At 37.8% G+C, this 27022-nt stretch overlaps 1 protein-coding gene and 1 non-coding gene across 2 annotated transcripts; one reads left to right on the top strand and one right to left on the bottom strand.

Moving 5' to 3' along the window:
- Positions 1–1143: 1143 nt before the first annotated feature.
- Positions 1144–26697, bottom strand: LOC134677127 (uncharacterized). The gene is made up of 12 exons (XM_063535586.1): positions 25649–26697; positions 25228–25368; positions 22875–22985; positions 19138–19338; positions 14661–14741; positions 14152–14301; positions 13189–13359; positions 12504–12646; positions 6548–6757; positions 4395–4516; positions 3598–3701; positions 1144–3177 (listed from the first exon to the last, which is right to left on the bottom strand). Exons 1-12 carry the CDS (start codon positions 26253–26255, stop codon positions 1574–1576), a joined length of 3645 nt encoding a protein of 1214 aa, XP_063391656.1. The 5' UTR covers positions 26256–26697; the 3' UTR covers positions 1144–1573.
- LOC134677210 (U6 spliceosomal RNA) lies at positions 15221–15327 on the top strand. Its single transcript, XR_010100012.1, has one exon. It is a non-coding gene; the product is annotated as a U6 spliceosomal RNA (small nuclear RNA).
- Positions 26698–27022: the final 325 nt, after the last annotated feature.

The following is a 27022-nucleotide window of genomic DNA, read 5'->3' on the forward strand; positions in this document are numbered from 1 at the left end:
CCGTAAAAAACTTAAAACGCGTTATAACATTATTAAAAGATTGCCTTTATGGTTAATGAAATTAAAATTAGAGCAGGTCAGGTAGTCAGTAACAGAAGTATCCTTATAGGAGGAAAAACAATATTATTCGTCTCTTTTTATTTTCGTTTAAATACTTTTGGTGGCTACGGCACCAGTAAACTAAGTTATACTTCCACTTATACTAGTAATAAAGATATATCTGGAACTGACTGTACCATAACATTAAACGTTAAAGAAACTTAACAATTCGAACAAAAACATGGCGCGAATTAGGAACTTAAACTACGTACGTATTAAAGATCACATTAACTTAATAAAATAGAATTAAGGATTGTTTCCTCTGTAGGTAAGGCAGTAATTATCCATTAAAATCATGGTCAATGATACACAATATGCAAAAAAATATGCATCAAAAATCGGTTTTTAGACAGTCTAGCCTAGGATATCTAATGTACTCGTTTTAATGAAAATATAGTTTTTAGAGTTTGAGACAATTATCGTGAAAAATAATAATTAATAATTTAGAAAAAAGATATAGAGTATGTTAATATTTACCAATTATTGTAAAGTGATTTTTCAACCAACATTAATTAAATCATTCATAAATGCAATTATTTTGCAAATTATAAAAAATACTCCCTAACATTGAAAGTATAGTTAAGATTTCCTTAAATTTTATCTGAGGTATCGCCTTGTATACATTTTTACCATAGGTACATCGGCGAATCAACTATTAACACCAATTTTTCGTCCCCTGGGTCACTAATCAATTATCCTCAAAAATCATTACCTGTAATTTTTGATAATGATAGTATGTTCTTTAAGGTTTTTGTTAATGACTTTATTTTAATTTTATTTCTTGACCTCAGGAAAAGTAATGATATTACAGTCGATTCACCAATAGAAAGAGTGAACTCCCAAATACATAATACGTTGAAGGCTCTCACTACCACAATTAAATATATTCGACAATTTGGGATACAGAACAATGAGTATATGTATTTTTTAAGAAAAATAAATTGATACTTACTTATTTATACTTATTTGAAAATTCACTCTTAACTTAATTTACATATAACGCTCGATTTAGAGCAAAATGATATCAGTAATGAGAGTCGTGTCTTAAAAATTCAGGCACCAATTTTAATAAAATTAAAAATGCAAAATCCACAAATGCAACAAAATGACACATGTTTCCAAGTTTAGCGCGAGGCGTTTCGCTCTTTCTTACTCTCTATATTAAGAGAGAGAAGTAGCCGTAAGTTCAATAAAAGCCTTATTTTTAATCTAAAGTAACTATTAAGTGACGTCATATTGATTGAACTGTCTCCTGGCAAACGAAACCAGGAAGTAGGTTTACGAAAAGGATCCAGCCTAACTTTACCTAGTGACCTTGCCGTAATTATTGGGACAACCTGTATTCATAGTTTAACATGTCGAAACCTAAATTCAACACGAATTAAATAGGAATCAGTGGCTTAGCCAACTTTTGGGACACCCTGTCAGTCAGGCACCAAATGACGTCACAAGTACAAAACTACATTTAGTGCTTTTACAAACTATTACCGAACATCATCCTATCGTCATAGAGGCTTAGTCTGTTGCACTCGTTCGCTCTTCCCTTCTGTAAGGCCCTATCCCTCCTAGCTCTCCGGACAGCTACTGGCAAGTCTCCGGGAGTCTTCACTCTCCCCGCTGGGTTCTGTAGATGAATATCACCGGACGATGAAAAGATCTCACTAACTTGTTCTAAAGAATGCTGCCGCTTTATAGTCAAGTTTTTCAAAGACGGCTTCGGTGATTTAGGCTTTTCTTCAACATATTTCAAGTCTCTTGTATCAATTTCACCATTTAAAGCTGCTAAGTAAACAGGGTTGTCTCCGCTATAGCCGTTTACTAAGTTTTCTTTGTCATTAGGATCACTGAATTCATTATCAAAGTTGGTATATTTATTTTGAAATTTGTTGAAACTAAAGTCAGTTTTTGTATGGCTCGCTTCTTTTAAGACTTCGTTCTGGTATTTCTTTTTTTCCTCAGGCTTTATGGTTTGCATGGTTATTTTTGAGCCCCCGTTTTCAGATAGAAGCATTAGATGTTCATCTTCGCTTGAAGAACAGTCAGAATTTAAGTCAAAAGGACTGGTATTCCCAGTGAAGTTTGGAGTAGGATTATCGATATATTGGAGTTCTAAATTAATGCTAGCTCTTGACGAACTAGCACTGTTAGAATTAGTGATGATTCTATTATCACAGCTAAGTCTCTTCTTGACTGTTGAGTCTTCGGACTCTGAATTTCCCGACTTAAAAATGCTTTGCGAAGACATCGAAGTATGAACTGAATTTTTATTAATACTCTCCGAGCTTCCCCGTTTTTTTAATTCAATCAAATTAGTAAAATTAGGCTTTGATTTTGGAACAATGACAGCGAAGACTTGATTCGGTTGATCAATTTCATTTGTCGGTAACTCTTTGAAACCGAAGACATTATTCTCAGTCCTCATCTCAGATTCTATCATCATTGTTGGAGAAAGAGTTCTATTCGGTGGTGATAAAGTGCAAGGTCCTTCGAAGTTGAATGGACTTCTATCCTGATTAATAACTAGATTTGAAGGCCTGAATATGTTGCTAGGTTTCTCATTGACTATGGAAGTCATAGTTCTGTTCTGCGTAGTTTCAGGTACCAGTTTAACTTCAGTTTCAACTTTAGACCTGTTCAGTTTTTTCTCAAAGAACTTCCTTATACCCCATTTAGGTTTTTCAACTTTTACTTCTTGTAGTAGATTAGTTTGTTTCGGTCCCCTGTCCTCATGGGAGCTGACGTCATTAGGGACATAGTCTAAAGGTCTTTGATAAGATCTAATCTCATTCAATCTGTCTGAGTTTTCATAGTCTAGAATCTGTCTATGAGAAGGTCTAGCGACAGATAGGCACTGTTCACTATTGACCCTAGGAGGGTCGGCGGGCACCGTGATGTCTTTTAGGCTTTTATGTATGAGTGTGTGCGTGTCGTTTGTGTTTGTGTGCGTGTTGCGCTCGATGCAGGCGTTTCGGCCGATATGGGGGTGTGGGTAGAGGAGAGGGGTGGTGACGTCACAGGTCTGAGTTGACGTGCAGTTGGAGTTCTTGTCGCCCTCCGGTGCGGGGTTCGAGGGGTCCCCTGCAGAAGGTACATATTTTGTTTAATCTTTGATTGAAAACATATAAATGGTGCACTCAAAGGTATGGATCATATTGATTAAAGGCAGAGGTAATTGTCAAAAAGAAGAAGTATATATTTGAAGCCAAGGCTCCTTAGAAAATATGTTGAGGAAAAAACGTTAAGTGATTGCCAATGTATATCGCTAACGCACGAGCACTATCCGAAATGCTTACTTTTTTTTGCATATTTATTCCCAGAGGTATTTTGTACACAGGGTACTTAAGAGTGTTTAAACTTGCGACTCCAGAAAATTCTCGAAAACTAAATACTAAACTAAATACTACTACTACTATATACTAGACTAAATAGTCGTTTCCAGACTTGAGCTCCCGATTCGCTCCGATATTTCTGATGTTGGCTAGAAAAAAATCGTTATACCTGGATGATGCGGATGCAAATTGTTGTCATGGATGACTGGCCCTTGAGTCTGCAGCATAGCTTTCAGTTCAGCCATGCGCTCTTCCACGCACACTGCCGTTAATCTAGAAAAAAGGTACAATTATTAATTTTAATGTGTTAAAATATTTTTGCTTAGTCATTATTATATTTATTTTATATGACGTGACTAATACAAGGACATGATAAGATTAAAATGATGCTGTGGACTGTTAGCCAGGAGACAATAGCAATATGTTAAAAGATATGACTACGAAAAGAAGAGAATTTACTTTACTTTACTTTTACGACAAGGTACGAAATGGTACTGAAATTTGACCAGAAGTAAATACGACCTGGCCCCAATTTCACCAGGGTGACAGGTGCGACAATCGTAAAACATCACTGTTGCTGACGTCACAGGCATCCATGGGCTACGGTTACCGCTTACCATCGGGCGGGCCGTATTCCTGTTTGCCACCATCATTGAATTATTACAAAAAAATTTAATATATGGGAAAAAAACAGATATTTCTCTTGCTAAGTTTATGACAATTGTCACAAGAAACACTACAATTGTAACGAAATTCCGACATATAACTAATTTCCTGTCAAGATTCACCGACAATTCTACAAATATGTCGTCAAGAAAAAATAATTCTTGTTTCACAACATAATTGTAATACATACAATTGTAGCAAATGCCTGTCATTTGCTACAATTGTCGCTCGACATATATCACTGACAATTGTAGCCGTGGTGAAATTGGAGCCAGGAGTGGCAAGCAACGACCTATTTACCTGGCTTCAGCATCGTGATCCCAGCACTCATCGCAAGTGTCGCTAGCGATCTTCAGCGCTCTAGCTTCCGGTACCGGTCCCTTGGGTAACGGCGGACGCGCCTTATTCCGGGATACTAGCGTCTAAAAAAATATTAATTACAATCGGTATAGTAGGATTTGGTTCAGTGTTTTATAGTTATTTGTTTTACAAGGGGGCAAAGTTTTTGTTTAACCGCTCGTGCTATTATTGATACCCGAGCTAGCGAAAGATTCCAAAATTGAACCACGAGCGTAGCGAGTGGTTCGAAAAATGGAATCTTGAGCGTTGCGAGGGTTTCAAATAGGGCTCGCGGTCGGGTCCGGGTTTCGGGTACCCGTTGCCGGGGCCCCGTTCTCGTGCTACACGAAACCGGATTTGTGGCCCGTTCGGAACGGATAATTAGGATCCGTGTAATTAAGATCCGTGTACCCGTGTTACCCGTGTGTCCGGATCCACGGATCTTAATTACACACGGGTCCGGCCCGTTTTCGATGACGACCGGTTGCGTTCTTTATAAAAGCAAAGAATCTTATACCTTTAAACGAGCAATTCCTCTATATTTAAATACTAAATGTACTATTTAACTAAACAGACTTCTAACCATTGTTACCAATAAACTTTTCATTTTCATTTTTTCAATTTCTATTTTTCGAGCATCTCGGAAATGGCTCTAACGGTTTCGATGAAATTTGCTGGGCGGGGGGGGGGGGGGGGGGGAACAAAACGAAAAAAAAGAGAACGGCAACAACTAGGTATGACTATATGAAACCAGCTGAACTAAGATTAGAAACTTTGACCGACTGAGTGGCAAACTAAAATCTTAAAAAATCCATAACTGAAAAAAATCCAATTCTTGTTTGTAAAACAGCACGGCTACTTCTTTAACTTTCCAAACAAAAGGTATGCCGGGTAAAATACCTGTGTCAAAATTGCCACGGCTATTTTATTGCATGTGCCGCCCGCAAACCATTATTATCTTAATCTACACGTGTACATTTCTATGAACTTCGCACGAAATAAAAATTATCTAAGTAATAAGTGGGAATGTGAGAAAAAACTAGAGTCGGATAAAAAAAGTCTGCAGCGCTGCAGACTATTCTTGGTCTGACTCTAGTATCTTAATATTTATTATAAACCTCATTGTTATTATTTAATTATTTTTACAAGCAGTAACATCTAATATACAATTGGTGTCTCATTTAATATAATCCGACTAAATTACATTTCAGCAACACCTCCATATTTCACAAAATAAATCAAGACATTATCCACCAGTAGAATACCACCTCTTAAATATTGTTTAAACTCGAACCGGCCGGGGGAGTCGGTCCGCCGGCGCCGTGTATTCAATACCCGAACGAAGCCGAAGTCCGCGGCTCCGGAGCCGAGCGTAGATCCGGAGCCGAGCATAGATCCGGAGCCGAACGCACTACACGGGAACGGATCTTGACGGGTTCGTGTAATTCGGAGGCTTAGCACCGCCGGGGCTAAGAACACGGATACACGGGGTGGCGTGTAGCACGGATATCGGGAGCCCTAGTTTCAAAGCACGAGGGTTAAACAAAATTTGCCCCCGAGTGAAACACAAAATTTTTCACCACACCAACCCGAAGCAAATATTAAATGTAAAATATCAAACAAAATCAAACCAAATTAAATCCAATTGAATGTTATTAAATATTTATCATCCAAAATCATCATTTAAAAGTCAATTCTACCAGCAAACATAAGAAAATAACTCAAAATATGCATTTGATTACTTTGCCTCACATGTGGATAAAATGCAAATTTGCTATTCGTTTTTGAAGTGCAAAGTAATTCTTTCCGAGCTGGTGTGGTGAAAAATATTTTGAATGGATCAACAATTTTTATGATATCTGTTCGTTAGCCAGGAAATAACAGGATTTAATAATGGTATGGGCCTTAAATATTAAAATGAATGTTTGTTGAATTTATAGCCCTGGTATCAAACAAAAGAGTGATCAAGGCTACCTATTCCACCTAACAATGGCAACAAGTGACAAGAAAAATTCGATCCACCCTTTTCCTTTTTTGTTGTATTATTTAAACTCCCAATAATTGCCACACAAAAATACTGTGTCAACATCATGAATGTTTTTTTATTATTTTACCTGCATGCTCGCCCTGTGGGGCCGCATAGCGTGGTAGGGGACCGCATGCGGGGGTGTGGGCCCGGGATGAGCCCCGGAACATCTCCAGAGCATCTCCCACAGAACTAGCCCTAACGCGTACACGTCGACGGCGCAGAGCGCCCAGCCGGCGCCGTCCAGGTCCAGAGCGCCGTCCAGCGCTTCGGGGGCTAGGTAGCGGAGAGTGCCAGCCTGGAACAACAATATAGTTGGTCAAAACAAATTTGTCAGTAAATAAGAACAAAAAAACTATACGCATCCTTTTCTTTTGGGTTCTTACTAGTGTAAGACAAAGATAGTATGATTCTCTTTATGTTTTAAGACTGCATCGAGCAAAATCAGCGAAAAAGGCAGTCACCGTTTAGTCGCTAACGTTCACATCTCTTGATAAAAAAATTTATAATAAATGTCATTATTATCCCAAAGAGTGTGTTTACAACGAATCACCCTTGAAAATCTGAAATATTTTACAATATAATAAATACACTTATGCAAAGTTGTACCTAAAACGAGATGAACGAGTGTCAGCGTTTAGTAAAATTTGTATAAAAAAATCGATGCTCATGCTATAAAATCGAGTGATTTCGAAAGCCAGATAACTGGACTACAACGAATCAGGCTTTTCCTATTTTTCCTCTTAAAGGCTACAGAGAAATTCAATCGTAAACGTAAACTTTCGTAAAATTTCCATACATCCGCCATATCTGTCAAATTCTCCTTTCAATCAGATGCCCGCTGGGCTTGGTTCAAAGCGGACGCGTACCAGGATCTCCCAGTTTGACAGTTTGAAATTCATATCCGTATACGAATGATGATACCAGTGAAAAACTGTGTTCAAAATAAATAGGGTAAATAAATAACGTCACACGGAGATCTAGAGTCATAAAAATTTCGACATCTTTTTATTCACAAGTCATAATACTTAAAAAATATAACAAATTATTTAATAAAATATATGAATACAACCAAATCAGTGTAATTAGCTTCTTCCTAATTCACTTAAAATGAAAAAAGTTTGAAGATTTGTTATTTCTTATTGGAATAAATTTTCATTGTGCTGGTATTCATGTTACGTCATTTTAAAAACATATATGACATAATGTCAATATATTAGATAAACAATTTATCAACAAAATTCTTCACATTTTAGCCTAAGCAATATAAATTATTAAAATTTTATTTATGAAGACGGAGCAATGTTGTTCACATAATTTCAGCAATAAAATTCTTAGTTTCAACTAGTTCTGTTGCTATTCTAAGAGCTATCACGAGCTCTGAAAGTTAATTCAATGATATATCATCAAGAAATTGAAATCAAGACTCGACCTGCAGTCTCAGCGAGTTTTTGTGGCTATATTATCAGTTGAAAGAACGATATTTAAAGCCAATACCAGCAGTGGTCTGTTTTACGAGTACCTATATTGGTTTCATGTGACGATGTTTATATAAATGTATCTATCAAACAACAACGTGCTTTTATTTCATTGATATTCGGTGCAAAACGATAACTCAGTAACGAAATAAAATTATGAGAAATGCCTTTGGTTTTTTTCAGTGAACGTTTATGTTTATGAGGTCGTTTATAGGTTTTAAGGTCTTATGGCTTATCAGCGTGGCTTTGGCCTTTGGACATTTTTGTAATGCTTTGTAATAAGATAGGTGAGGTATCTACTTATATCCCTAATTGTAATAACCTTTTTTGAAATGAATTACAATTTAATTATTTAAATAAAAAAGTGGTCCACAATAATATACATCCGTTCGGTCCGCTAAAATAATATAAGTGCCCTTCATAATATTAAGTAGGTATATTTAAGATTAACAATCAGTAAACATCATTAATTACAAATTGGGTGAGATATTTCCGACATAAAACCTAAAGGTAAAAGTACAATTTGCCAAGTAAACTGTCAATCTACATTAATTATTATAATAGATAGACTCTTAGAGGTCAGCTTACTGAAGATTATGAACAACATATAGGTACTTTCTAAATAAAATACAATTTGTTTTTCCATGACTCATGTAGGCCTTATTTTACTAGACCATTTAAATTAAAGATGAAATTAATTCATGATAAAAGGTAATAAGGCCCGGTAATATTCTCTGTTATTCTTGAACTTGTACTATGACTCAGACACTGACACTGACAGTGCAAGTAACAAGGCCCGGCTCCGAACCAACATGGTATGGTTTTTTTATAAAACGTGTATTTTTCAAAAGCGCCGGAATATTATTATAACTATTTTGGTATATGAAGAAACATGAACAAATGAGAAATCTATATTGAATTGAATTGGTAATAATATCCTGATTATTTATAAAACTATTTCAGTTAAAATAAAGGTGGGCCTTATATGCCTCACCTAACCCTATTCGTTCACATTTAGATCCTATAGCTATATTTGGTCACTTTGGCCGTCACTATCTATTTGATACCGATTGTACTAACAATTAAAAGTACAGCTCATATGTACTTTTTCCTGTACTGAAACTTATAAGGTATGCCCACCAAATACGCTCATAAGAACGATATATTCGATAGATATAGGCTATGAACTATCTAATGATATACAGGGTGTAATCGTTAAGTGTAGCCAGGCTATAATTCCGTAAATATAACAGATATCAGAAAACTTCAAATTGATATCAAAAGTGCGTTACCCAATGAGTAAAATTACATTAATAACTTTTTTTAAATAAAAACAGAAATATCCCAGACATTAACTCTACTCTAAGACATTAACTCACAAACCCTCCCATACATGTAGTACGACGATACGATAATTGTAGGTATAAATTTTGCATGCCAGCTACTGGTGAAATGTGTGCTTCACTTATAATTGTTGACCATCTATTGTACCATGTTTTAAGCAACATAAATGATTTATGATTAAATGATTTATGATTATGACGACTCACCCTTCAAAGAACGTTGGTGTCGTAAGAGATAAAACTGCTTGAGATTCATTATTTGCGATGATAAACTGTAATAAAATAATAAAACTACCGTTTATGAAATAATAGATTTATTATTTCTCAAACGGTAGTTTTATTATTTTATTACAGTGAGGGGTGAGTCGTCGTACTAAATGTATGGGAGGGTTTGACGTTAATGTTTGGGATATTTCTGCTTTTATTTAAAAAAGTTATTAGGAATCATCCATTAATTACGTCAAATTAATTTCTAGGTTTTTTGACCCCTCCCCCCTCCTTGTCACACTTGGTCACATTTTGCAACTCCCTCCCCACCTGGTGTGACGTCACATTTTAGGTAATTTTGTTTTCAACGAAATGGGCAGTACTAACTCGGCATTATTTAAAAAAAAAAATATTTTTGGTAAAATAAATATATATAATTTTATAACACAAAACCAATTAGGAACGAAAATTACCTACATACTTCCAAAACCTCATTATTTAAATGTACTGCGAATAAAAAAATATAAATTAATTTTCGGTTACTGATGAATAGTGATGAAGTTAAAGTGACGTCACAGTGTTTGTGACTCCCCCTCCCCATGTCACAACATGTCACATTTTCTTGACCCCCTTCCCCCCCCAAACGTGTGACGTAATTAATGGATGACCCCTTAATGTAATTTTACTCATTGGGTAACGCACTTTCGATAACAATTTGAAGTTTTCTGATATCTGTTATATTTACGAAATTATAGCCTGGCTACACTTAACGATTACGCCCTGTATAAGTTACTTCGGGACGCGTCATGGTCATGGCCCAGAACCCATACTATCCGGGACACAGTTCTTTAATATTATGTGGGGCTAAAAAGGCCCTCTGTCAGTGCAGGTGACAAGGCCCGGTCCCGGGCCTTATTGAACGTATGAGATGGAATAGTAAATTTAAATATTTTAATATAGGTAATTATGAGTTTTTTGATTTCCCGATAAGTTTTAAGTAAGCATCACTTACTGGCTTACAAAAGTATAAGCGTAGTACCTGCATTCTATTAGATGTTTTTAAAGCCTTCTTATCAATAGAGCTTTAAAAATTAGTTATAAGTAAAATATAATAAGCGTGTTTACTTGTAAAAAATATGTTACAAGACCTATATATAACTAATGAAGGGATAATTTTAGATATAAGTAGTTCACTTCGAGTAGGTAAAATAGACGATTTCTTATATCTTTAATAATAAAACTCCTAGTTTTAATTTGGTCTATGTCTACAAACCGCATACTTACCATCGCACACCACCACACTGTTAACTGACAGTTCGTAAACCTTATTACAAAAGGCATAAGGTCTACCGATGGACAGTTAAGAGCGTCGCCGTTTGTACCTATCTTAATACAAAAGTCAACAACGAAAATAAATAATTACCTAATACGTCACATACCTATGACATGACATGAACAAACAAGGAAAGCTATATATAAAAAGTGTTTTTTCTCTGTCTTCTCACAAAGGAAAGTTTGACAGTTTTAATTCCTCAAAGGAGGTCAGTAGTTAACACTAAACTCGAGACAGCACCTTTAAAAAAACATTAGGGGTCACTGACCTGTCCCAGTAAATTGAGGTAGTGTGCGTGAGCTGCGTTTGTGCGTGAAATGGGGTAATTTGACAGAATCTGAAAATTTACCCTCCTCTACGCCCTCTTAAATAAGACAGTCTTTTGACAAACTATAAATTCGGTTTGATTTGGATATTTTTATTATATACTTTAACTTAGGGTGGTATACCACCTGTCCAATTTCTTTGTCCAATGTGTATTTCGTCTCACATTTTGCTTAATGAGAGAGTGAGAGAGAGACGCAATGACAATGGACCAAGATATTGGATAAATAGAATACCACCCTTACCCCCCTATTCATAAAAATTTCCGGGCCTGATTTAGTTGAATTCCTTTTCAGCCCATTCTTATAAATACATAAGTCAAAATGACAGATAAAGATAAACGATTATTAGCTAATTGAGGTTTGTAGTGCGTTTATGAATAAGGGGGTTAGTCTTTACGAAAAGTTACGAAACACGATTACGAATCAGATTTTAACATCATCATCATCATCATCTCAGCCTATATACGTCCCACTGCTGGGCACAGGCCTCCTCTCGAGCGCGAGAGGGCTTGGGCTATAGTCCCCACGCTAGCCCAATGCGGATTGGGGACTTCACATACACCTTTGAATTTCTTCGCAGATGTATGCAGGTTTCCTCACGATGTTTTCCTTCACCGAAAAGCGACTGGTAAATATCAAATGATATTTCGTACATAAGTTCCGAAAAACTCATTGGTACGAGCCGGGGTTTGATTTTAACAAATATCTTGAAAACCTAAACTTTAATGAGCATCTAGATCTTTTACCAACGCCAATCAAAAAGTAAAAATATATCGGAATTACAGATGTAAACAAGAACCGGGCAAGTGCGAGTCGGACTCGCGCACGAAGGGTTCCGTACCATAATGCAAAAAAAAACAAACAAAAAAAAAGCAAAAAAAAAAAACGGTCACCCATCCAAGTACTGACCACTCCCGACGTTGCTTAACTTTGGTCAAAAATCACGTTTGTTGTATGGGAGCTCCATTTAAATCTTTATATTATTCTGTTTTTAGTATTTGTTGTTATAGCGGCAACAGAAATACATCATCTGTGAAAATTTCAACTGTCTAGCTATCACGGTTCGTGAGATACAGCCTGGTGACAAACGGACGGACGGACAGCGAAGTCTTAGTAATAGGGTCCCGTTTTACCCTTTGGGTACGGAACCCTAAAAAGTAGCATGATCTTTTCCATACATTATTTAAGTTTATTAGGCAATTCATCGACAACCGACAACAGACGACGATTTTTCCTAAGCAATATGTATTAAAGAAAAAAATATATCAATAGGTGATTATTTTGTTATTTCGTATAAAGCTGCAAAAAAAAAGTTAATTGTCTCCTGGGTAACACAAAAAAACTAAATGTAACTTACCTCAGTAAGAGCAGACGCGTTAGCCCTCTTATTTCTATGCAAGACTTGAGCCAGTCCTAAGTCAGCCAGGCGAGCCTGTCCGTTGCAAATAAGCACATTGGAGCTGTTCACGTCGCGGTGTACAATACAGGGTTTTGACGGCGCTGGGAAAAAAAAAAAGAATAATATAATCGTAAAATAAAACATTTGAGATTTGAGCAATACGGGATACGGGTGACTATTAAATAAATAGATATAGATACCGGAAACAAGGGATTGGTTATTTTTTTGGCTTGTGTCTCTAAAATTCTTAATCTTCATTCAGGAATAGGAATATTATAGTAATTCACTAAAACTGGCGCGGATTTTTTAGAGAGTTTTGATAGTAATGTACAATTCTCGCGCCAGTTCTTATGAATCTGCCAATAAAAACCATAAGGCATAATAAATACGAATGTCACCTGGGTCACAATACAATTGAGTCAAAGAATATTATATCTAGTTAGTTATTATTGGCCAATTTGATTTTCAGATGGCCTACCGCGAACACCGAACTTCGCAAATTGGGGGCATCTTTTTCTTTTACTCCAATTAAGGTGTAATTCGAGTGACAGAGAAAGTCCGCAATTTGCAAATTTCGTTGTCGCGGTAGGCCCTCAGATGCGGGGGTCAGAAAATCGATTTTTAAATGTTTTTTTACACTTACTGCTAGTATGTAGATGTGCCAACGCTGAGCTGAGCCCGTGTGCGAGAGTAGCAAACTCGATCCAAGTCAGAGGAGCTTCCTCTAAGCGAGCTCGCAATGTGCTGTCGCATAGTTCTACTACGATTAGGTGAGAGCGGGGACCGCCTTCTAATGCCGGTCGACTGTCGCTTCCTGAAACAAATTAAAGAAGGTATGTTTAAATAATGCGAGAATTTTCCATAATTGTTTTTAGGGTTCCGTACCCAAAGGGTAAAAACGGGACCCTATTACTACGCTGTCCGTCTGTCTGTCACCAGGTTGTAACTCATGAAACAGTTGAAATTTTCACAGATGGTGTATTTCTGTTGCCGCTATAACAACAAATACTAAAACAAAACAATATAAATATTTAAGTGGGGCTCCCATACAACTAATGTTTTTTTTTTGCAGTTTTTTGCGTTATGATACGGAACTGTTCGTGCGCGAGTCTGACTCGCACTTGACCGGTTTTTGTATTTATTGATTTGAAGGTATCAAATACACCCCTTATAATTCAAATTATTTTAACAAAAATAAGTAGCCGAGCAGACGTCAGGTTTTCTTAGCGTATGGTAAAAGCTAGAAAAACACTAACCCCCTTATTCATACTTCTTTACTAGCCTCAATTATTTAATTTATATTTTATCACTTTCTTACAAATACATTAGTCGAAATGCCAGGTTTTATTAATGCCATAAAAAAATAATATAAATCATAGTCTAATAAAACATGGTCTTCTCTTCCCAGAGTGACACAAGCCTACGTCACAATAACATGGCCGCTATATATAGCGCTATCGCATATTATCATATAGCGCTGTCGCACGATGACGTAGGCTTGTGTCAGTCACGTGACCACGAAAAGACCGGAAGAGAGTACCAGGCGGAGTATATTATTATACCATGAATATAAATCAAAGTGACAACATTAGTACAAAACACTCACCATAATACTTCAGTATGTTAGGATGTGACATGTGAGGGAGCGCATATATCGCTGCCTCTTTCTGCCACGCACTAGCACTTGAATATAACTTGACAGCAACTGGTGTGGTACCGAGACTGCCGCGCCAAACTGATCCGAACTTGCCTTGACCTAAGGATGAAAATTGTGTGAGTTAATTGATACAACAGATATGTATTAAAATTCTGGTGCTTAGTAAGACTATGAAACATAAGCCATTAAAACTTAACTTTAAAGATCTGGAAAATATTGTTTATTAAAACTAACATTCATTACATTACCTATTATAAATTTTAAATAATTTATCTACCGCTTAATTTATAATAGGTAGGTAGGTAATAATTCTAATTTTCCTAGCGTTAGCCAGGAGACAACAATAACACTTCGATAAGCCATGATGGAATAGGCTCACAACTTGCAAGTAAAATGTATATTTAGTGAACTAAAACACAAAAACTTGGTTTCCAATAGTGACCCAGGAGACAACTTACCGATATGCTCTATAAGGGTGAGGTTGTCCACGCAGGAGAGTCCGGTTGCTAAGGCATCAGGCCCGGTCCCCATTACGCCTCCTGAAAAACATATTAGACTCAGAAAAAAAGGAATACCATTAATACTTAGTATACGATGTTTTTAATTTTGTGCTATTTAGAATAAATAAATACGTATCAATAATGTATTAATTCCCTTATACATATGTTTAAGAACTAACATCATAAACAAATAAATTAACATCAAACGAGCATTTTGTAGGGTGCGTGACGTCATCAAGATACGTACCAGTTGACTTTGCTTGTGGCGTCACTAGATGGCGTTACTGTCTCCATTACATCGAAGTTATAGTCATTTTCTCGATTATTCCGGATAAAATCGTAATATTTTTATAAAGTAACTTATAAATCTAATAGCTATAACTATAAACTTTATATCTTAATATAAAAAGTTGTATTTTATCAACGTATTGTTCATTTAAATCTCAATAAACATAAATCGCGCTTACGAATTTTCGAAGTGCGGTTAGTATATATACGAGTTGAAGTGTAAGCTAAGCGTACTTGCTTCGGCAGTACATATACTAAAATTGGAACGATACAGAGAAGATTAGCATGGCCCCTGCGCAAGGATGACACGCAAAATCGTGAAGCGTTCCACATTTTTTGGACATTTTAGATTTGAGCACAGAATAAATAATAGTACTAGATACAGAAGACTCACTCTCTAACATAACGCGTCTATTACGATCAGGACAGATATGGCCGCTAGGTGGCGACAGCGCCACGCGCGGCTTATGGCTAGCCACTAAAATTGGTGTGGAACGGATGTACTTGTAGCTACCTGTTGCAAAGCGACGAAATCGCGGAGTGCGCTCATTTGAGGCAGGGATCGGATATCGGTATTTTTTGTATGGGAACGCAACCGGTATTTTTTCGTTCTTTATTAATTACCTAATACCTTTAAAAATTTAAACGACAACTTCTTGTATGTATATTTATATACACCGTGTTTTTATTGAATTCCGTTAACTTCGGGGTATGGTTAAGTACATTTAAGATAACTAAACGGCATAGTTAATTTCCAAAAAAAAAAAGTTTAAAAAGTAATTCAATGTAGCATATAGCGTTGTTATAACACGGGCATTACATTTAACTCAACCAAACAATTGAAATCTTTGACATATCAATGTCATTTCGAACATCGATCGACCGAGATTGTACTTAAGTTTAGTAGCAAATGTATGAACACATTCTAAACACTAATCAATATGTAAGCCAGCCCTAAGGCAAGTGTACACGCTTGTAGAGGCCTTATAGGAAAAAAATAAATTATTGATTATCTCCGAAATGGAGTTAATTAGAATATCGGTGTCTTTGAGAAAGTTACTTGATTTAAGCTCAGGAATGCACCCTTGAAATTAACGGAAATCAAAAAAAACACGGTGTATATCATATATTTCGGGGAACTCGGAAACAGCTCTAACGATTTCGATGAAATTAACTATATGGATGTTTCCGGGGGCGAAAAATCGATCTAGCTAGGTCTTAGCTCTGGGAAAACGCGCATTCTTGAGTTTTTGTACGTTTTCGCAGCAAAGCTCGGTCTCCTAGATATTATGTTTGTATAATGGCAAGTAGTTTTATAGAAAGTTGTAACGGTTTGCTATAAAACCTCGTTAGCGCTAAGCGTTTTGTGCTGGCCGGTTGTAAAAAAAATTAAAAACATTTTTAAATAGTTTTCTGGAATCTGTCACTTGAAGAAAATTGATGAACATTTACGACAATTTCTTGCAAATAAGAAACTAAATATCTCTAAAATAATATAATTTACCTAACTTAATCGGTCTAGATCGTGCCTTATTGGTATTATGCTGTGTACATTTCCCCGGATCGGGTAAGTGTTGTGAATATTTCATTTAAGTTACTACTAGGAATAATTTTACGTTGTATTCTTTTATACTGTTAACTAATCTGTTATTTACTGACTGCTTCATCCGTGAACACTAAAATAATGCTGAAAGGTTAACTTTCCTGATATTTCTTTCCTTGTGGGCCGGATGTAGCAGTCACTGTTGTGTGCATATTCTAATATGACCAATAATACTAGGGATCAAGTCTTGGGTTGAAATTGCCTGATGCACCCTGCCTGAAAACCCTCTATCCTGCACTACCCCAGCTCTACAATCTAGAGGGTTTCCGTTCCGAGCTGAGGATCCGGAACCACAGCGGGAAGCCATCCTAGTCTACTCTGGACCAACTGGGACTCCTGCGCTGTACCGCGGAGCCATCTACAACGGCCCGCCTACGATGTAGAGCCTCAGGAAAGTGCCTTCTTTTAAGGACATGTTTCTATATTTCTTTCTCTGTGTCAGCTCAGTTTTACGGACTTACGACCCTAGCTAACTTCCTGTAATTATAAATAATATTAAATACCTTTTCTAAATTAAACTTTCATTTCTAACCTATCTATCTCTATCTACATGTGACGCTAAACGTCACAAAGTAAGTCCAACAAAACAAGATTAAGAATTAACTCACATTATAGACGGCTTTAACGCGAGTTATATTCAATAATAAAACCTAACCTAGTAGAATAGTGAAAGCTGTGTCGAAACGTCGGTAAATCAAGGTAATTGAATATAATTCGCGTTAGACCCGTCTATAATGTGAGTTAATATGTGTTCAAAACGCGAAAGTTTAAAATATTATAACATTAAGAATGTAAACAATCTTACTGTTATGTTAAAATTAGAAACAAACTACAGTAATAAGTAAATATTATGTCGGCTTGTAATCTGACTTTTATTGAGTACTTAAATGACGTTTGTCATGTTGATCAGGGCCCTATTCCACCAACGTGACAGGTGCGACATTTGTCGACATCACTGTTACTGACGTCACAGGCCTCCATAGGCTACGGTAACCGCTTATCATCAGACGGGCGGTGTGGCTGTTTGCCACCAACATGTTAATAAAAAAAATACTCCCCTATATCGCCAGTTAATAAGTACTTATTTTGCGAAGCTAATGACAATTGGACGTAGTTTAGCGTAAAAGATCCATCCTCTAAAATTTGTCATTTTAAATGAATGACTTTTCCGTTTGACAGAAAATTCAAATTTTACTAACATATTTTTGTGGATTGGATCTTTTACCCTAAACCACGTCCAATTGTCACAAGAAATACGACAATTGTCACGAAATTCCGACACAGAACTCATTTGCTGTCAAGAATTACCGAAAGTTCTTTGAAATCTTGTGACAATTGTCAGCATTATCATCATAAACATCACAAGAGAAATACCTTGTTTTTTGCCGATATAATAAAGTTTTTTTAAATAATACAATGATGGTGACAAACAGGAATACGGCCCGCCCGATGGTAAGCGATAACCGTAGCCCATGGATGACTGTGACGTCAGCAACAATGAGACTTGTCGAATTGTCGCGCCTGTCACGTTGGTGAAATAGGGGCCTGTTGTTGTGTGACGAATTGACGATTAATTATATCTTCAAATAAAAATGTTTTAATCCCTGAATGTTTATATTGTTTATACATTCTTTATCTCATTTGGTTGACCTTTGAGGGTTGTCTGTGAGATAATTTCGTATCTTGTTTACCTTTGTCCTGCTTTCCATCACTCAAATCCTTGTCTAAGGATGGTATTCCATTCTCAGTCTCTCATTAAGCAAAATGTGAGACAAAATACACATGGGATAGGTGGAATACCAACCAAGAGGGGAAATGCTTTACGCATACCACCCGGCGCGGGGACGGGCCGGGATGGTTATGTGGGACTCCCTGTTGCGGGCTTATGAGACCCCAGGTTTACCCATTAAAACCCCTCTGTTGCCGCCTCGCTGCTATACGTCGAGGTCTCAGGAACGCCGAAGTACTCTTCCGCAACCTCGCCAGCGAGGTGGAATACCAAGCTAAGCTAACTGTGCATTGAATTTGACATGACAAAACGTTTCATAGAAATATGACGTTCAATTGTAACAAATCGGCCGCCATCTTGAATTTCTGCATTTTTAGTCTGACGATGACCGAAAATCTTTATAGACACTACCACACACTGTCATTGCAAATGCTGTGTGTGTGTGTGTGTGTGTCTCTCTGTGTGTGTGTGTGTGTGTGGTGTGTAAGTCTCTGTGTGTGTGTGTGTGTGTGTGTGGCTGTGTGTGTGTTGTTGTGCGAACTTTTATTCACCTTTTTCCTGCTTCCCTTCGCTCAGATCCTTGTCCAAATCCTGTCGTTTGCAGTAGAACTTCCTGAGCACTAGCACCATAACCAAGATGGCGACGATAGCCAACATGGCGGACGCGATTGCGTTCCAGTAGTACGGCTGGATGAATTATTTATCTGCAAATGCTGCGTCTGTGTGTGTGTGTGTGTGTGTGTGTGTGTGTGCGTGTGTGTGTGTTGTTGTGTGAACTGTGTCTGAACTTACACTTTACAGTCACATATATTTACCTTTTTCCTGCTTTCCTTCGCTCAAATCCTTGTCCAAATCCTGTCGTTTGCAGTAGAACTTCCTCAGCACTAGCACCATAACCAAGATGGCGACGATAGCCAACATGGCGGACGCGATCGCGTTGGAGTAATTCGGCTGGAGGGACGCGGTGCGGACCGTGGACTCTGCGCGGGGGGTTACCACCTCTTCGGGTATTGATGCTGTTAAAAAAATATATAGTGTGTTTTTAATTTGGTGGTTCCTAATAGTTCCTATAGTCCGTATCTGTAGGTATTTAAATAAAAGTAAATAAAATATACCCTCAGTTGGCTCCTTAAGCCAGTTAGGGGTAGATGAACACATTACACGGTTAAAGTCAGAATTTAAACTGTTGTGAGACATACTAACATTGAACAATTTTACGGTTTAGACTCACTTGTTTTTAGTCACTCGCGCGACATGTTTCGGAGAGCCTAGGTCTCCTTTCTCAAGCACTAACAGTCTAAACCAACAAACAAACAAAACAAACAAGTGAGTCTAAACCGTAAAATTATTCAAGGTTAAAGTCAGGTCGTTCAGTGACAAATGCAGGCGGTTTTGTATTTGGTTGGTTAACCAATCAATGTTATAACTACCCGAAAATGTACAAATTATATGTTTACTTTTATTTAAATACCTAAAGCTACAGAGTATACAGTATACATAGTCTAATAAAACATGGTCTTCTCTTCCCAGAGTGACACAAGCCTACGTCACAATAACATGGCGGCTATACAGGGTGTCCCAGAATTCGACGTCAAGCCGTAAACGGACGATAGACCAAGTCATAACAGTTATCATAAAAATACAATAAAAAAAACCAACTCATGTTTTTTAAAAATTATGGTCACTTTAAAAATTCACTAAAAAATCCACACCCTGTAATGGTTCTTTAACTCTTGTTACTACAAATTCCATAATTTATTCTAATTTTTTTATTATTGTGTAATCTTGAATAATTACAGGGTGTGGATTTTTTAGTGAATTTTTAAAGTGACCATAATTTTTAAAGAACATGAGTTGGATTTTTTTTTGTATTTTTATGATAACTGTTATGACTTGGTCTATCATCCGTTTACGGCTTGACGTCGAATTCTGGGACACCCTGTATATGGCGCTGTCGCATGATGACGTAGGCTTGTGTCAGTCAGGTGACCTAGAAAAGACGGGAAGAGAGTACCACGCGGAGTATATTATTATACCATGCAGAATATAGTAGTAGTAATCACTTTATTGTACACAACACGGGTTTACATAAAATTTACAGAAATAAAGGTACAAAGGCGAACTTGTCCCTGTAAGGGATCTCTTCCAGGTTCTTGTAGTTCTAAGTCTTAGAGAGAAACGAGGCCAACCAACTATAAGCAAAAATGTCGACGTTATAGGGAGTGAAATTTTATATCCAGTCATGTTACAAGGAGTTTACACTGTAATTCAATTTAACCCTTCTTTGCATGATTTTTTATTTTTGCCTGAAATTAATATATGTATTACGAAATTGTTTGCGCATTATGGGAAAAATGGTAAAAAAATTATAACATCGATTTTCACTGCGAAATCAGTTTTAGAAGTTGAATAGGCTAAATCATATTTATGTAAATATGCAATTTTCAGTAATAGATATAAGAAAAAATTTACTACCATTAGAAAGGTACACTATTTGTGATATACCTATGATAAAGATTTTAAATATAAAATAAATACAAACCCCGAAAACATCGTTCAAAATCACATACTAAAATCATCAACTTCTGGGTTTTTCCTAATTATCTGACATTTCGTCTTAAAACAAATGTAATTTTTATAAATATATATTGCGTAAATTTATGTAAAAAATCAGAAAATGGATTAGTGTTGAAAGTTGACAGTCTTAAAAATACATATCAATCACCTCCGAAAGCACCTTTATTTCATAGGACAATGTTATGATGGAAATTTCCATCACCATGCAAAGAAGGGTTAATTAATAACACTACACTATGTTATGTATATTTACTAAAATCAGCGTTGCAGTAGTTTGTGCTGCAGCTACAGAAGGTGGCGTTGATGTGCCTCGTGTTACGGCGCGTGCAACAGTCCACTCTCTGACGCCTTCCAGCATTGTGGACCTTATTACAAAAGGCATAAGGTCCACCGATGTACAGTTAACAGTGCGGGCGATGGTATTACTTACTAAAATCAGCATTGGAGTAGTTTGTGCTGCAGCTACAGAAGGTGGCGTTGATGTGCCTCGTGTTACGGCGCGTGCAACAGTCCACTCTCTGACGCCTTCCAGCATTGTGAACCTTATTGCAAAAGGCATAAGGTCCACCGATGTACAGTTAACAGTGCGGGCGATGGTATTACTTACTAAAATCAGCATTGCAGTAGTTTGTGCTGCAGCTACAGAAGGTGGCGTTGATGTCTCTCGTGTAACGGCGCGTGCAATAGTCCACTCTCTGACTCCTTCCATCATTGTGGACCTTATTACAAAAGACATAAGGTCCATCTACAGTTAACAGTGTGAGCGATGGTATACTTACTAAAATCAGCGTTGCAGTAGTTTGTGCTGCAGCTGCAGAAGGTGGCGTTGATGTCTCTCGTGTTACGGCGCGTGCAGTAGTCCACTCCGCTCTCTGACGCCTCCCAGCATTGTGGACCTTATTACAAAAGGCATAAGGTCCACCGGTTAACAGTGCGGGCGATGGTATACTTACTAAAATCAGCATTGCAGTAGTTTGTGCTGCAGCTACAGAAGGTGGTGTTGATGTCTCTCGTGTTACGGCGCGTGCAATAGTCCACTCTCTGACGCCTTCCATCATTGTGGACCTTATTACAAAAGGCATAAGGTCCACCGATGTACAGTTAACCGTGCGGGCGATGGTATTACTTACTAAAATCAGCATTGCAGTAGTTTGTGCTGCAGCTACAGAAGGTGGCGTTGATGTCTCTCGTGTTACGGCGCGTGCAATAGTCCACTCTCTGACGCCTTCCATCATTGTGGACCTTATTACAAAAGGCAGAAGGTCCACCGGTTAACAGTGTGGGCGATGGTATACTTACTAAAATCAGCATTGCAGTAGTTTGTGCTGCAGCTACAGAAGTTGGCGTTGATGTCTCTCGTGTTACGGCGCGTGCAATAGTCCACTCTCTGACGACTTCCAGCATTGTGGACCTTATTACAAAAGGCATAAGGTCCACCGGTTAACAGTGCGGGCGATGGTATACTTACTAAAGTCAGCATTGCAGTAGTTTGTGCTGCAGCTACAGAAGGTGGCGTTGATGTCTCTCGTGTTACGGCGCGTGCAATAGTCCACTCTCTGACGCCTTCCATCATTGTGGACCTTATTACAAAAGGCAGAAGGTCCACCGGTTAACAGTGTGGGCGATGGTATACTTACTAAAATCAGCATTGCAGTAGTTTGTGCTGCAGCTACAGAAGGTGGCGTTGATGTCTCTCGTGTTACGGCGCGTGCAATAGTCCACTCTCTGACGCCTTCCAGCATTTTGGACCTTATTACAAAAGGCGTAAGGTCCACCGGTTAACAGTGTGAGCGATGGTATACTTACTAAAATCAGCATTGCAGTAGTTTGTGCTGCAGCTACAGAAGGTGGCGTTGATGTCTCTCGTGTTACGGCGCGTGCAATAGTCCACTCTCTGACGCCTTCCATCATTGTGGACCTTATTACAAAAGGCAGAAGGTCCACCGGTTAACAGTGTGGGCGATGGTATACTTACTAAAATCAGCATTGCAGTAGTTTGTGCTGCAGCTACAGAAGGTGGCGTTGATGTCTCTCGTGTTACGGCGCGTGCAATAGTCCACTCTGCTCTCTGACGCCTTCCAGCATCCTGTAACAATATTTCGTTGAATGACAATGTATGATTTCATTCATTTTTAGGGTTCCGTACCCAAAGGGTAAAACGGGACCCTATTACTAAGACTTCGCTGTCCGTCCGTCCGTCTGTCTGTCACCAGGCTGTATCTCACGAACCGTGATAGCTAGACAGTTGAAATTTTCACAGATGATGTATTTCTGTTGCCGCTATAACAACAAATACTAAAAACAGAATAAAATAAAGATTTAAGTGGGGCTCCCATACAGCAAACGTGATTTTTGACCCAAGTTAAGCAACGTCGGGCGTGGTCAGTACTTGGATGGGTGACCGTTTCCTTTTTGCATTTTTTTTTGCTTTATGGTACGGAACCCTTCGTGCGCGAGACCGACTCGCACTTGCCCGGTTTTTTCAACCGATTCGTTGCGTGTTCCATTTTTGAAAATTTTTGGCTGTGGTGCGGAACAATAATTTCATGACACGGCAGCCATGCTATGCGCCATATAATATGATGACACTCCTCCCGTGTCATACGCCACACGTAAAAAACATTGATGACACGGCAGGCGTGTCACCAGCCCCGCATCGGTTAATTTAAAATTATGGCTTCCATGCAGAACACATAATATTATAAAGTTTTGTGTTCATACGGACTCTAGTTGCGCTGTATTTATTGACGTGTTTACTTGACACAGTTTGATACAAATAAATGTATGTTTGTACCTATACAGATACACATACACATATAGATTGTATTGTTGTTTGAGGACTCCTCCAAATAAATATAATTGAAGTTTCGTATATTAATCTCTATTGCTATATTTGTGCGATAGCAGTGGGGAGACACTCCTGACTTCGGGCAAACTCGGCTCCGTTCGGCTCAGCATTGCACCGAGCAATAGGGTTGACACAACTTGACGTCCCTTTGCGTGCACGACCACAGATAACCGAAAGGGATAGTGCCATAAGTTAGAAAGGTATATCATGAAACGACCCTGAAACGCTGTCAAACTTCGGTTTTGTAGGAAGTGTCCTTTCTGTACAGTAGTACTATTAAAGTTAGACCGTAAAAAGTCTGCAGCTATTTTGATAGCCCACGCAGTGCAAGTGTCATTTTAAACGTCAAACTTCTATGAAATTATGACGTATAAATAACACTTACACTGCGTGGGCTATCAAATCCGCTGCAGACTTTTATTGGTGCGACTATATTATTTATTCTGTGGCGATAGACAGAGATAGAATATTCCATTTTCCATTATTGTTTTATTAGGTGCCCTATGAAGAGTAGATATGTAATTACTACCTAATTAGACTAATTATACCCACCGTGGCGCCATTCTAATGTCTTTGAGCATATAAATTGATCTCAATTAATTATCTCCAAAATGGAAGAACCTATTTAGTTGCGGTTTCGTGCAGAAGATTTGAGATACAATGTTGGATCTTAGATAGGTTTTACTTAAGTTATCAGATGGCGCTGTTACCACGTGGTAAGCAAGCATACGGCTCGACTGATGTAAGCGGTCACCGTAGCCTATGGATGTAGCCGTAGCCTATGTATGGTGTAGCAACTCTTGGCGGCGTAGCATGGTCGCGTTTTTATCCCATATCACCATGCCTGTCACGTTCTAACAAGTATGTAAGTGCGAAAGAGACGCGCATAGTGATAGTCGATAAAAATGGAACCATGCTGCGCCCGTAGGGGTGTACAGGTGCCCATGTGCAATGGCAATTGCTTACCATCAAGCTATTAGTCTGCTTATTTGCTTCCTTTATCATAAAAAAAAACATCATCCTTACTTTTGGCATAGAATAAATAATAGCACTAGGTACAGTCAGCCAAGAAAGTGGTCTACCACTTTTCGACTCTATCATCTGATTTATAGAGTCGAAAAGTGGTAGACCACTTTCTTGGCTGACCATACAGAAGGTTCACTCTCTAACAAAACGCGTCTATTACGACAGATATGACCGCAAGATGGCGCAAGCGCGAGCAGGCGTCCGTTCGTAGCGATGCGCGGCAACCACTACTGCTAGACACCAAAATTGGTGTGGTCCGCATGTATTTGTAGAGATGTGGCGAAATTGCGGAGTGAGCCATGCCTGCTTTTGGTCCCATCATCATCATCATCGGCCTTTACATCTTCTTCAGATGTTTATTACAGCTGCTGTGTATACCGAGAGTCGCATGTTTTTTTTTTTGGTCCCATTAATCAAAATTTCACAAAAGCCCTTTTTTTGTAAATAAAATTACCTTGTCCAAGCACAGTGATGTTGCCAGCCTTGTCGTAGCGCCACAGAGTGTAGCAAATGGCCCGTGGGTCCGTACACTGTTCCAATTGTACTGCTTCACCATTCAGTTCTGCATCTGTTATTTCACCCCGTATGTCTGAATCTAAAATAAAAAAGAAGTGTACTATATGTTGCATTATTATTGTCATCTTTAAGCCCTTAGCAAAAAATTACATTAATATTTTTAAATAATTGAAATTTGATTGTGTCCACCACCAGGTTTAAAAATATGTTTTTGGCAAAAATTTCATTGCTGGTGTGGTGAAAAAATATATAGGTATAGGTAGAGTTAGTAGAGGTGATTAAAATTTTGAAAACTATTACTTGTTCGTTGCATAGAAAAGTATGAAGTGTTTATCCTTTTACTTGCTTTAAATGCTTACCAAAATCATTTTCCACAGTCATCTGAGCACCCTTCTCATCATTATAAGTTGTTGTACTTCTGGCTATACTATTGGCCTTATACAGGCACACCATAGAACTGATCATAGTTGGAGACTCCATCTTGTCTTTAATCTTCTTGACATCATTGGATAGCCCATTCCTACTAGATTTCTCCAGTTTAGCAGAGCTACCCGGACTTATGGCATTATGATCACCTATTATGTTGGCAGAATTTGAATCTGGTGCAAATTCATTCAAATTTGGAATGCTCACGCTTCTTTTCCGTATTCTTTTCCTTACGACCGGCCAGTTACCGTCAACAACTTTTAAATTCGGAACACTCCTTTTAGCAACCAGTTTTGGCTGGTCATGGGTCACTGGCCAGTCATCTTGCATATTATTATTGTTGTTCCACTGGATCGTTCTCCTATGATGGTATTTGGTGAAAGTCCGGACATAATGGTAAGGTTTCACTTGCTGGATGCTGTTTTTAGTGTCCTGGGGCTCTTGCGGTCTCGAAGTTAGAGCCCTGGCCGTAAAAATAAACAGGAATAAAACAACACATTTTATAATCGGCGACATTCTTTGGTCGAACAAGCCTTCCATTCTCAAATTTCGAATCGTAGCATCCTGAGACGGCACGAGGTTGTTAAGTGCATATTTAATACGTAAACTTAGCAACGCAACACTGCAGATTTTATTGATTTTTCAGCACGGCATGGTGACTTTGCGGTTTTCGCTATTCACTTGGTATTTCGATTTGTAACATTAGCTGGATAAATAATCACGATTAAGGTTTTTTAACCCACTCTAAAACTCTGATTAGAAATTCTTGCGTAGTTTTGTGTTGATAGAAGATTTGAACTGCGTAAGTTCTTAATATTCGCACGTTGTCACTGACACTGTTTTTTACACCTTCGTAATTAATTAAGCAATTTTCCGGATTTGTTTAATTTTATTAAGATTAGGACGCGGTTTGTGAGAAGTCTTGAATTTTAAATGTGGATCGATAGAATGTTGACAAACACCTCGCCCCGTGCCGACATATTGATTTGTTTTTTTTTAAGTAACACGCACGCATGTCGTGATATGCCTTAATTACTGCAGGTTAATTTAGCATTGCATAGCATTTCATTAATTTGTTATTAAACGAATATTAAAAGGTTTACCTGTGTGAACATTGGGCACTATTAAATATTTAAAATGGGATTCTTATCATTTATTCACATACACTTACGTTGGTCAACTGAAATTCCATATATTTTTTTATTGTTTCAGATTTTTGAGTATATAAAATCATTGTAGCCAACATTAAGAGTTATAACAGTTACAAGTGTTACAACTGAAATCACCAGTGGTAAAAAACGCCTAAC

Source organism: Cydia fagiglandana, chromosome 25 (assembly GCF_963556715.1).
Source record: "Cydia fagiglandana chromosome 25, ilCydFagi1.1, whole genome shotgun sequence".
NCBI classification, from domain to species: Eukaryota; Metazoa; Arthropoda; class Insecta; order Lepidoptera; family Tortricidae; genus Cydia; species Cydia fagiglandana.

Bases quoted from the DNA above. Each gene is read 5' to 3' on its own strand.
- LOC134677127 (XM_063535586.1), bottom strand. From the start codon at position 26,255: ATGGAAGGCTTGTTCGACCAAAGAATGTCGCCGATTATAAAATGTGTT. The intron at 14,742-19,137 runs GTAAATATATGT...TATGTTTTTCAG, and splicing joins CGAAGGAAAGCAGGAAAAAG to GAGGCGTAATGGGGACCGGG. The intron at 12,647-13,188 runs GTAAGTGTAAAA...TTTTTTTCCCAG, and splicing joins GGCACATCTACATACTAGCA to CGCCGTCAAAACCCTGTATT.